This window comes from Xenia sp. Carnegie-2017, unplaced genomic scaffold (genome assembly GCF_021976095.1).
Source record: "Xenia sp. Carnegie-2017 unplaced genomic scaffold, XeniaSp_v1 HiC_scaffold_22, whole genome shotgun sequence".
NCBI classification, from domain to species: domain Eukaryota; kingdom Metazoa; phylum Cnidaria; class Anthozoa; order Malacalcyonacea; family Xeniidae; genus Xenia; species Xenia sp. Carnegie-2017.
In genome coordinates, this window is record NW_025813485.1 from 10,044,681 (window position 1) to 10,057,217 (window position 12,537).

General features: G+C 34.5%; 1 protein-coding gene and 1 long non-coding RNA gene across 6 annotated transcripts; both read left to right on the forward strand.

The window, feature by feature from the left end:
- The first annotated feature begins 1,475 nt into the window (after positions 1 to 1,475).
- Positions 1,476 to 4,396, forward strand: LOC124447135. 5 transcript variants are annotated; one of them, XR_006948615.1, is made up of 9 exons: positions 1,476 to 1,779; positions 1,897 to 1,971; positions 2,187 to 2,245; positions 2,322 to 2,387; positions 2,567 to 2,644; positions 2,869 to 2,991; positions 3,102 to 3,415; positions 3,829 to 3,900; positions 4,333 to 4,396. It is a non-coding gene; the product is annotated as an uncharacterized LOC124447135 (long non-coding RNA). The 5 variants fall into 5 exon arrangements; XR_006948617.1 differs by having other exon boundaries at positions 3,836 to 3,900; XR_006948613.1 differs by lacking the exon at positions 4,333 to 4,396 and having other exon boundaries at positions 1,479 to 1,779; positions 3,829 to 3,957.
- Positions 4,397 to 4,411: 15 nt separating this feature from the next.
- LOC124447131 lies at positions 4,412 to 5,212 on the forward strand. Its single transcript, XM_046998029.1, has 3 exons — positions 4,412 to 4,629; positions 4,750 to 4,935; positions 5,002 to 5,212. Exons 1-3 carry the CDS (start codon positions 4,452 to 4,454, stop codon positions 5,055 to 5,057), a joined length of 420 nt encoding a protein of 139 aa, XP_046853985.1. The 5' UTR covers positions 4,412 to 4,451; the 3' UTR covers positions 5,058 to 5,212.
- The last annotated feature ends 7,325 nt before the right edge of the window (positions 5,213 to 12,537 follow it).

A 12,537-nucleotide genomic window follows, 5' to 3' on the forward strand; every position in this document is an offset into this window, starting at 1 on the left:
GTTAACTAAGACAGGTTTAAAAAAAACAAAAAAAACTGTAGACATATAACAAACTTACTCCTGTAATGTTAAAAACATTGTTAGTCAAAAAATCTGTTCTATAGTTCAATGTTGAGAAGGACATGTACACAACAGGGAAATGATGTTTATACAGAATATTTTGCAGAAAAGCTTTGTGTTTATAATACACAGCAAAATTCAAAATCACCTAGTAAAGATTCCACAAGTGCTATATACTGTTTTTGTGCATCTACCTAAAAGAAAAGTTCAATTTAAAAGTATTCATTACATGCAATCACTGGTACATTTGCATTTTTTTCCGGCATCACCAATACTAAGAATGTTAAGTACAAGATTTTACTCTCCTAAATGTTAACGAATTCTTCGTAAATACAAATAGGGGATATAATTCAGATTGCATGGCTTGGAGAGAAACTATGTATATTAAAACCATTGAAAAGCACAGATTTACATGCAGATATTTTAGCTGTATGTTCCGGTAGGTACTCATAATTTCCAGAAGACCCACACACTCAGTTCTTAATTAACGGTGTGCTGTCAACTTTGCACAAAACAACTTTTTTACTGTAAATAATTTGATGACGATAGATTTTAGTAAGACTTGTGAGAGTGTTCAATAAAATTGTTGAAAGATACAGTCCTTTGGTGATGTTTGAAACTAGATACATATTGAATGTTCATTATAAGATAAGTGCAGCCTTTCTTAAACTAAATATTCACCTGTGATAAATCACCCAAATCGTTCCATGCATTCCATTTTGCCTTTCCAACAAAGTCCAAAGTCCCAGGCTTTGGTGTATTACATTTGCCTAAAGAACCCTGGAAATGTATATTGTTATTTGGGTTCGTCTTATTTTTAACTTTGATTGTATTGTATGGTGGGACTGTGAACAGTTATAATTGAAAAAAATTCACTGTGCCTTTGCAAAAATGTGATTCAAATGCAATGATGCACATTGTGCTTAAAAATTTAAAGTCACCATTTAATTGAAGAGCTTGTAGTTAGGAGATACAACAACTAATATTCAAGCTTTATGTAAAACCGGATACAATATCTTTATGAATCGTAAAATACCTGCTTAAAAAGGGCGTACATCTTTAACTTCAATTCATTCCCTGGATCTTGAGTTAAAGATCCTACTTCGTCTTTTGCTTCTTTAAACTGGTGAGAGATTGCAGAGAACTTCGAACCATCTTCGTAAAAATGTTCAGGTTTAAATAAGGTCGAGATAGATAGTTCACTATACCACGACGAAAAATTGCATATGCTTTACAATCTCTTGGCGTCACGTTCATTTGCTATAATAAAATTTACAATTAATATTTTTTTATTATTGATTGAACATTGGACGAATAAGAAAACTGATATCTAGAAATGACATGAATGAAAGGCAAAAGTAAATCAAACATGTGACTATTTTTGACCAATGACATTAGGATGTTGATAGTGGTTACAATGGATGATAGTGAATAATTATGGACATGCTTTCAAAAAGGCGTATTCTGAACAAGTGGTATGTTAACTATATCGTGTATATTATCCGACTGGTGCAGCTTAAGAAGAAATTTCAGGGCTTCCATTTACTACATTTTTCAAAGTTCATGTATGAGGACAATATTTCTTCGCGTATTCATATTTTTTAGGAGTTTGCAACATCAAACGTTCGAAGCAAGGCAATCGATCAACAGGGCTCAGTCACTCAGTGCTATGCTTAGTACTTTTTTAAATATCTATCGGGAAGTCTGGCTGGGAGAATGGTACTTAATTATTACTAATTCTAGGCTAACTTTGTCAATCCAAGAACACGTGCAGTACTGGTTTTTATAAATCGGGGTATTAATTTTTGGGTACACTTGCAAAATTTATCAATTCAGGAAGAAATTCAGACGCTCAAATGACTTCTTTTACAATAACGTGGAGAGGAAAGGAACACACAAAAAGATGATGCGGTAGGAATTTTTAAAGTGTTCTTTTTATTGTTTCTGGTTGCACAATTTCATATTAATTTATTTTTATTACCACAGTTATATTGACAAAAGTATGTGTACAAATTTATTTATGCCCACAATGTGGTGTAAGGAAAAACACTTATTCGGAGCACATTTTCCAATTTCAAGTCTGGATTCTCTACATCCTTTAATCACAATGTCATATATGTTAATAGAATAGCAGTGTGTCATATGAATCTCAATTTTTTGAACAAGAAAATGAATTTGGGATTTGGTAAGTTTACATATATTGTAAAACTATGTAGATATAAAAATACGCTATGTTTATGGGTTTTTTCATTTATATGTAGAATGAACAAAGTGAAGATATTGCTGAAAATTATGACAAGCACCAAGAGTTAACCACCAAAACACAGGTTTTAATGTACATATTGATATTGTTTCTCATGAAAAGTCATTGGAAGTGGTTATATGTAGGACTGCTTTCACTAGAAATAACTAAAAATTTGAAGTAATTTAAAGAAGGCATGCATTATTTAAACACTTATTAAAAGTCTGTACACATTTTAAATTAAATAATGGTCTTTATTTGTAGGACTCTGAAGATATCTTTACCAAGCAATCTATCTCTATTATTACAGAGGAACCCAAACAACCATGTCAACATAGTCAAGTAGTTCTCACATATACAGTTATACTTTATACTGTTTACCACTAGTCATGTTTTTAATGTGTTATAAATTGACAATATGCTTGTTGATTGCTTATGCATGAAACACTGTGTAGCAAAACTTTATTAACATCTGGTAGAAATGTGCTCAACAAACATAAAAATATATTACAATAGATATTTTGAAACAGTGAACATTAATAATTACTGTGTACTTGCTCTTTCAGAGTCATTTGTCACCCACTGGCCACTATACTGGGCTATTGTTACAGTTTGACTTTGCATCAAATGTATCACGTCAGCAATCCTTTGTTGTTCATGATTATAATGCAAACAAAAGAACAATTATGGTGATTTCAAATTTTATTTCCATAATTTCAATGTTGGGTATATACCCACTAAATGATATTACTCAATACACCTTTTTTGGTGCTATAATCTGAATGTATTTTTTTTTCAGCATAATTCATTTGTATTTGTACATCGATATCCCCACCTATTGCTTGATGGCTATGGTTGGATATTGTGCTGCTCATGTGATGCAAATAGAAAGCAATTTGTTGAAGCCCTACCTAATAATATACAATTAGATCCTCAAAAAGGTATGTAAAATAGATGTTACTGAAATGAAATGATTAAAACAGGCCAAACAACATTTTTGTACTTGTCAGATATACCATATCCTAGTTGCATACACATATTAGCAATGGAAAAAATATCTGGTTGTGTATGATAGAAAGTTTGGTTTTGAAGCCAAAGATTATATTGAAAAAAGTAAGTGTTGTGTGTTACTCTTTCAGGATATAAGGTGTCTGAACAGCTTCACCAAATTTTGACTTACACTTACATACTATTTGTTTCAAGACCCTTGTCAAAGATGTGAGAACTTGTTACATATTAATCTGACATTGCATGTAGTGAATGTCTCAAATTTGTATTTGGCTTATTTTTTCAATGTAAAGTTCTTCATGTGGTATGGGAGAAAATGTCTTCATCCTTAAATATCAGTTTATTGGACATTTCAAACCCTTGTGAAGTCATCGTTCTGTGTTTTTACAAGACCCTTGTTCGACATTGTTCTTATTACATGTGGATGTTAACCAGCACAGCTTTACAAGCAAAAATATTGTTAAAACTTGTGAATGATTATTTACACAATATATTTATCTCATCGAATTTCTTTTAAGAATGCAGAATCCACATCCATGATGCAGTCTGTTTTCAGTGATCATTCCTACCATGAGATGCAACCTGAAGAAGTATATTTTGTTATGTGAAAATAACTTTTTTGTACAAATACACGTATTGTTTCTCAACCTTCTAATACCCCACAATTTGTTACCATACATCCTGTGCCTAAGTTCAGGAGCTTCTATAAAGCTATTAGGGTGATAACCAACAGGGCAAATTGAATTTATTTATGACTATTGAGGTATAAACATTCATACTCACATACATACATAGCCACATACTTACAGTACATACATTAAGTAGTATAAACTAAATGTATGACAAAAATAGTAAAGTCATATTCACCATTTGCTTTACGTGCCTGATATATATATATTAAGCACTTTCTAAGGATTTTGTGAAGTCATAATTAATCATAATTATTAATCTGCATACACATACACACACATACATACACACACATAATACAACCTTAAGATAAATGATTTTACATATTTTAGGACTTGTTTAGTGCAGTGTGCAGGGAGGTTCAGTGGAGTGCTGTAAAACCAGTGAATAGTCCATGGGGGGTTTGTACTTTTGTGTATTCAAAAGTAATGCCGCCCCACCCCGAGTTAAAATGTTGCAGCTATTCGTCATATCATTGCATTCATGTGACAACCCTTGCAAATCGTTGACGAGGATGAAATGGATTCTCCATTGGCACTTTTTAAGTTTTCCTTTGGAATTACACCAGATGCGAGATTATTTTGAATTGGCTACACTTAGCAAAGAAAACGTTTCTTTATTTGAAACAGGTATGCAAGATAATCTGCAATGGTGAACATCCTTTTAGCTTTACATATACTATTTCCTTTATCGGTATGGTATTTAGCACTTTCTAGCATTTTGTAAATATTACAATTTAATTATTTTAGGCAATGAGAATGATGCAAGCGATTTTACTGATCTTCCAGAAAAAAATGGTCATAAAATTTTGGCGTCATCTGAAAGTGGTATTTGTTCTTGTGGTGCAGAGTGGGATAAACGTTCTATTCAAGATGAATCGTTGTACGTAGACTTGTGTTCAGTTGCGTACTTTTGTTCAATCCATGATGTGAAGGGTAAGTTCTGATTTGTTATAGGTTACGCTTCACTTCATAATTATTTGACTTAAATAAATTATTTAGTGTATTGTAGACCTTGCTCCTCTTGTGCTACGAAAAAGCATTATGATGGCATTTAAAACAGGATTGTATGGTTTGGATCATATGCAATATCTCATACCGTTCTAAAAGATTACATTCGGCTTTTCATAACGTCGAGGTACTTTTGATATACCCAAGAAAGATCTCTCGTGGTAACATGTTAGGTATGGCCAGTGGTTGGTCATCGTCATTGAGCCTTTTGACACCAGTTCAGTATACATTAAATGTCCTGAAGACGTTGAGGAGGTTGCTAGTAAAGCGTCGCCTAAACCAGAAGTTAGTTTTCATGGTATGCTAACGGATTACGCAAACGTTGTTAGGAAGAAGCTCACATCAAATGGTTATGGTCTCGTTCCATCGTCGTCTGAGGATGTTTCATGTTTATCCTGTATCTTTCACCAATGTTACAAATACTTAGTTTTTTTATGTTTTTTGAAATTGTCGTTTTTATGACTATTATTTTAGAGCATAGACATTGAAGAATCTTGTGGTAGTACAGGTATTTTCAACATTTTTTTGTTGAAAATTCTCTAGTTTCAATTCTTCGAAATTTCTCATCTTAATTTTCATCTTTACTTTAGAATCCTTTCGATACGAGAAATCGTCGGGATTTGAGGTACTTTATACGATATATTGAATTTAAATTTTATAGCGTTAATAACTGTCACCTGTCCATCGTAACTTTGCTATAATTCTATGGATAAATTATGTTTTTATATATAACAGATTATTGATGATCCTACTTCACCTGAAGGTGTTCAGCAAGAACGACGTATGAAGTTACTGTCGTTAATTAACAATAAAGCCCTTGATAAAGGGTTGGATGGTCAAAATCATAAATGTCATGGTTCTTCCAGACCAATTGGAATGAGTATGATCAATGAATTCTCGACTTGTTATTTGCTTATAACTCCAATATATTTATTTTCAAATTTCTTAGCTTAATAAATATTATCCTTTGTAGAAACTATTACAACAAAGTACAAAATCCCTTTTTTCCGTGAAGCCCATGGATGCGTTCATTATGATGAAAGAGTCATATTGTATAATGAGGCTCTCGTTCATCACGAGAGAGTTATGAGAAAGTTACGTTGTAAAAGGTAATAAGTAAAAAACGTATAAACATGCTTAGTGTTTGTTTAAGTTAAAGTTCAAAAAGGCAGAAATTTTTTGAACCTTTGAAGTATCCTTGGACGTTCTAGTTTTTTTTATGAGAAGAATTCTTGTAAAGAAAAAGACAAATTTTGGAAACCAAACAATCCCGTTTTCGGTTGATGCCTCCCGATACCCCGAGATAGTTGAGCACTAGAGCGTCGCATGTTAACTAAGGGAACCACATAATCCTTGTTTGTTTTCCATGAAACATATGGATGGTTTGCTCCTGATACATGAGAAACAGTAAATGGGAGAGTTAAATCAGAAAGATATCAACCGATAAAAGTGGTATAAAATTGTTTAGGGTTGTCTTTAATTATAAGTGTCAGAACAAGACAGGGTCATAAGAAGTTAATCGATACATTGCTTGGTTTGTTTTATGAGAAGAAAACAACAAGATAAAATTCGAAAGCAAAAAACCCCGTTTTCGGTCCATGCTTCCCGATAGCTTCTTAAGCGCAAGGCACTAGAACGCCGCATGTTAACGTTTCGGTAGGAGATTTCGGCCCCTCCACGCTATCCTACTTGGGAGATGCCAATAGCAAGCTTCCGCCCATCAGACCCTGAGATCACCTGCGATAGGCTTTGGTCAGGGTATGCTGGGAGAGTGCGGTCGCCACCGAAGTGAGGGCCCTAAGCCACTGCATACTATATCGCACCCAGCTTCCACTGCTAGTTGAAATCTACTATATGAAGTTTTAGCTTTATATATATATACCAAAATTTAAAGCCGTACGAAAGTTGTGGGATGATTGTTATCGTTACTGCGCATGCGCAGATGATTTGTCTTAAAACGTTTGACTAAGCGAGCTAATTACTCCAAAATCGGTACTAGTACATCCAGTTGGTCGTTACTATGAGCTTGGAGAGTTTGTGGAGTTGACAACGCATGCTCAGATTCTCAATTAATTTGTGACAGAGCGAGCTCTGAAATTGGTGCTTATAGATGCAAGCAAGCTGAAGCAAGTTGAGCAAGTTTTCCATCATATATTTTTGGCATGCTCTTTGTATACTTAAGCTTGTTTTGACAAATGCATGTGAAACTCGTCAACACTTTGTTACGGCACTCGTAATATCCGTGACAACGTTAAAAATGTTTTTTATTTTTCTCTACAACTTTATACCTGCATATTGCATGTCATATCCAAGCTTTCCTTTAATTTGACGTGAAATGGTTTTTATTCACTCTTACATCTTCTGCCTTTATAATTAGTCGACCTGTATTTCTAAACTAATATTTACAAATGCCCGAAGAGAATCTTTTTATTTTATTGGCTCTCTTCTACAAATACAATACCATGTCCGACTATTGAATTGCACGAATTTTTTAATTTGATCACGTTTTTTTGACACGTGTGTTTACCATGGGAAAGATGGATTGCTTAAATGTACCTAGTTGTTTAGACTAGTTGGATCCATAGTTATCCTGAAATGTATACTCTTGTGAAACACCAGTGAGCATACGTAGTGTGTCTTCTATAACCTCTATTCCTGTTCTCCACTTCATCATCTATCCATATTTGTTCTTTTTTAGTTCTCAGCTCAACACAACCCTTGTCTGAAGTTCCTAAAACCTTGATCTACCCAAGAAAGATCTCTCGTGGTTACATGTTAGGTATGGCCGGTGGTTGGTCATCGTCATTGAGCCTTTTGACACCAGTTCAGTATACGTTAAATGTCCTGAAGACGTTGAGGAGGTTGCTAGTAAAGCGTCGCCTAAACCAGAAGTTAGTTTTCGTGGTATGCTAACGGATTAGGAAGAAGCTCACTCAAATGGTTATGGTCTCGTTCCATCGTCGTGTGAGGATGTTTCATGTTTATCCTGTATCTTTCACCAATGTTACAAATACTTAGTTTTTTTATGTTTTTTGAAATTGTCGTTTTTATGACTATTATTTTAGAGCATAGACATTGAAGAATCTTGTGGTAGTACAGGTATTTTAACATTTTTTTGTTGAAAAATTCTCTAGTTTCAATTCTTCGAAATTCTCATCTTAATTTTCATCTTTACTTTAGAATCCTTTCGATACGAGAAATCGTCGGGATTTGAGGTACTTTATACGATATACTGAATTTAAGTTTTATAGCGTAAATAACTCTCATCTGTCCATCGTAACTTTGCTATAATTCTATGGATAAATTATGTTTTTATATATAACAGATTATTGATGATCCTACTTCACCTGAAGGTGTTCAGCAAGAACGACGTATGAAGTTACTGTCGTTAATTAACAATAAAGCCCTTGATAAAGGGTTGGATGGTCAAAATCATAAATGTCATGGTTCTTCCAGACCAATTGGAATGAGTATGATCAATGAATTCTCGACTTCTTATTTGCAAATAACTCAAATATATTTATTTTCAAATTTCTTAGCTTAATAAATATTATCCTTTGTAGAAACTATTATAACAAAGTACATAATCCCTTTTTTCCGTGAAGCCCATGGATGCGTTCGTTCATTATGAAAGAGTCATATTGTATAAGGAGGCTCTCGTTCATCACGAGAGAGTTATAAGAAAGTTACGTTGTAAAAGGTAATAAGTAAAAAAATGTATATACGTGCTTAGTGTTTGTTTAAGTTAAAGTTCAAAAAGGCAGAAATTTTCAGAACCTTTGAAGTATCCTTGGACGTTCTAGTTTTTTTTATGATAAGAATTCTTGTAAAGAAAAAGATAAATTTTGAACACCAAACAATCCCGTTTTCGGTTGATGCCTCCCGATACCCCGAGATAGTTGAGCACTATAGCGTCGCATGTTAACTAAGGGAACCACATAATCCTTGTTTGTTTTCCATGAAACATATGGATGGTTTGCTCCTGATACATGAGAAACAGTAAATGGGAGAGTTAAATCAGAAAGAAATAAACCGATAAAATTGGTATAAAACTTGTTTAAGGTTGTCTTTATTTATAAGTTTCAAACAGGGTCATAACAAGTTAATTGAAACATTGCTTGGTTTGTTTTATGAGAAGAAAACAAAAAGATAAAATTCGAAAGGAAAAAACCCCGTTTTCGGTCCATGCTTCCCGATACCTTCTTAAGCGCAAGGCACTAGAACGCCGCATGTTAACGTTTCGTTAGGAGATTTCGGCCCCTCCACGCTATCCTACTTGGGAGATGCCAATATCAAGCTTCCGCCCATCAGACCCTGAGATCACCTGCGATAGGCTTTGCTCAAGGTACGCAGGGAGAGTGCGGTCGCCACCGAAGTGAGGGCCCCTAAGCCACTGCATACTATATCGCACCCAGCTTCCACTGCTAGTTGAAATCAACTATATGAAGTTTTGCTTTATCTATATATACCAAAATTTAAAGGCGTACGAAAGTTGTGGGATGATTGTTATCGTTACTGCGCATGCCCAGATGATTTCTTTGATAATTTGGGACGAAGTGAGTTAATTGACACAAATGTAGTGCAAGTACATATAGTTGTCGTTGTCATGAATATGAACAATTACTCGAGTGGAGTGCGCATGATCGGGCGCATGCGCAGACGATTTCTCTATTAAATTGTTACTAAGCATGCTATTTACTTCAAAATTGGTTCTAGTAGATGCAGTTGATCGTTTCCATGACCATGAACTTGGGTTTCTGATCAAATTTGGTCAACTGGATGAACTAGTACCGATTTTGGAGCAATTAGCTCGCTCAGTCACACGTTTTAAGACAAATATTCTGCGCATGCGCAGTCTCATTTAGCATGCGCAGTCAACTTGACCTGCTCCCCAACTTCATGGTCATGGCAACGACCAACTGCATCTACTAGCACCAATTTTGAAGTAAATAGCATGCTTAGTAACAATTTAAAAGAGAAATCGTCTGCGCATGCGCTCCATCATGCGCACTCCACTCGAGTAATTGTTCATAGTCATGATAACGACCAACTATATGTACTTGCACTACATTTGTGTCAATAAACTCAATTAGTCGCAAATTATCAAGGAAATCATCTGGGCATGCGCAGTAACGATAACAATCATCCCATAATTTTCGTACGCCTTTAAATTTTGGTATATATATATAAAGCTAAAACTTCATATAGTAGATGTGAACTAGCAGTGGAAGCTGGGTGCGATATAGTATGCAGTGGTTTAGGGGCCCTCACTTCGGTGGCGACCGCACTCTCCCTTTGTACCCTGAGCAAAGCCTATCGCAGGTAATCGTAGGGTCTGATGGGCGGAAGCTTGCTATTGGCATCTCCCAAGTAGGATAGCGTGGAGGGGCCTAAATCTCCTACCGAAACGTTAACATGCGGCGTTCTAGTGCCTTGCGCTTAAGAAGGTATCGGGAAGCATGGACCGAAAACGTGGTTTTTTGCTTTGGAATTTTATCTTTTTGTTTTCTTCTCATAAAACAAACCAAGCAATGTTTCAATTAACTTCTTATGACCCTGTCTGACACTTATAAATAAAGACAACCTTAAACAAGTTTTATATCAATTTTATCGTTTTATATCTTTCTGATTTAACTCTCCCATTTACAGTTTCTCATGTATCACGAGCAAACCATCCATATGTTTCATGGAAAATAAACAAGGATTATGTGGTTCCCTTTGTTAACATGCGACTCTCTAGTGATCAACTATCTATGGGTATCGGGAGGCATGGACCGAAAACGGGATTTTTTGGTTTTCAAAATTTGTCCTTTTCTTTACCAGAATTCTTCTCATAAAAAAAACTAGAACGTCCAAGAATACTTCAAAGGTTTAAACAACATCTGCCTTTCTGAACTATAACTTAAACAAACACTAAGCATGTTTATAGGTTTTTTACTTATTACCTTTTACAACGTAAGTTTCTCATAAATATCTCGTGATGAACGAGAGCCTCCTTATACAATATGACTGTTTCATCATGAACGAACGCATCCATGGGCTTCACGGAAAAAAGGGATTATGTACTTTTTCATAATAGTTTCTACAAAGATGACATTTATTAAGCTAAGAAATTTGAAAATAGATATATTTGAGTTATTTTCAAATAACAAGTCGAGAATTCATTGATCATACTCAATCCAATTGGTCTGGAAGAACCATGACATTTATATTTTTGACCATCCAACCCTTTATAAGGGCTTTATTGTTAAATAACGACAGTAACTTCATACGTCGTTCTTGCTGAACACCTTCAGGTGAAGTAGTATCATCAATAATCTGTTATATATAAAAACAAAATTTATCCATAGAATTAGAGCAAAGTTACCATGGACAGATGAGAGTTATTAACGCTATAAAACTTAAATTCAATATATCGTATAAAGTACCTCAAATCCCGACGATTTCTTGTATCGAAAGGATTCTAAAGTAAAGGTGAAAATTATGATGAGAAATTTCGAAGAATTGAAACTAGAGAGTTTTTCAACAAAAAAATGTTGAAAATACCTGTACTACCACAAGATTCTTCAATGTTTATGCTCTAAAATAATCGTCATAAAAACGACAGTTTCAAAAAGCATAAACAAACTAAGTATTTGTAACATTGGTGAAAGATACAGGATGAACATGAAACCTTCTCAGAATACGATGGAACGAGACCATAACCATTTGATGTGAACTTATTCCTAACAACGTTTGCGTAATCCGTTAGCATACCACGAAAACTAACTTCTAGTTTAGTCGACGCTTTACTAGCAACCTCCTCAACGTCTTCAGGACAATTAAAGTGGTACTAAAACGAAAATTTTGCCTCCCGTTTTTTTTTCATAGATTAATAGTGTATGTAAAAAAATCTCTTCTGGCGAAATTTTAGCGCAATGTATCCAATGCTGCTCGAGTTACGTAGCAATAAAACTTGTACTTTAAGAGCCGCCATTAAAATGCGCCATATTTGAATTTTTTAAGAAGGAAGGTGCTTTTGACGTCATAGTCTTAACTCGCGGCTGTTTACAATATAACACTATATACAAATAGAGATATAAAAGGTTGTATAACTCAATTTTTTAACATGCCTTCAACACGCTGTGTCGTGCAAGATTGCAGTAATACGTCTGATAGAAGTACAGGCATTTCATTACATAAAAGCCCAAACGACGAGTATGGCAAGCCAAACCTACCAAAAGTGTATCGAGATTTATAAGTCGTATTAGAATTACTATAAGTCTATTCGAGATTCGTAAAGTGGTACTCGAGATTACTATAATGCGGTGTGAAAACTATATTATTATTGTTGAGTTGTGGTTGTGTATGACGAGATTTATATGACGAGTTTTATATGACGAGTTTCATATGACGAGTTTTATATGACGAGTTTCATATGACGAGTTTTATATGACGAGTTTCATATGACGAGATTTATAAGACGAGTTTTATATGACGAGTTTCATATGACGAGATTTATAAGACGAGTTTTATATGACGAGTTTC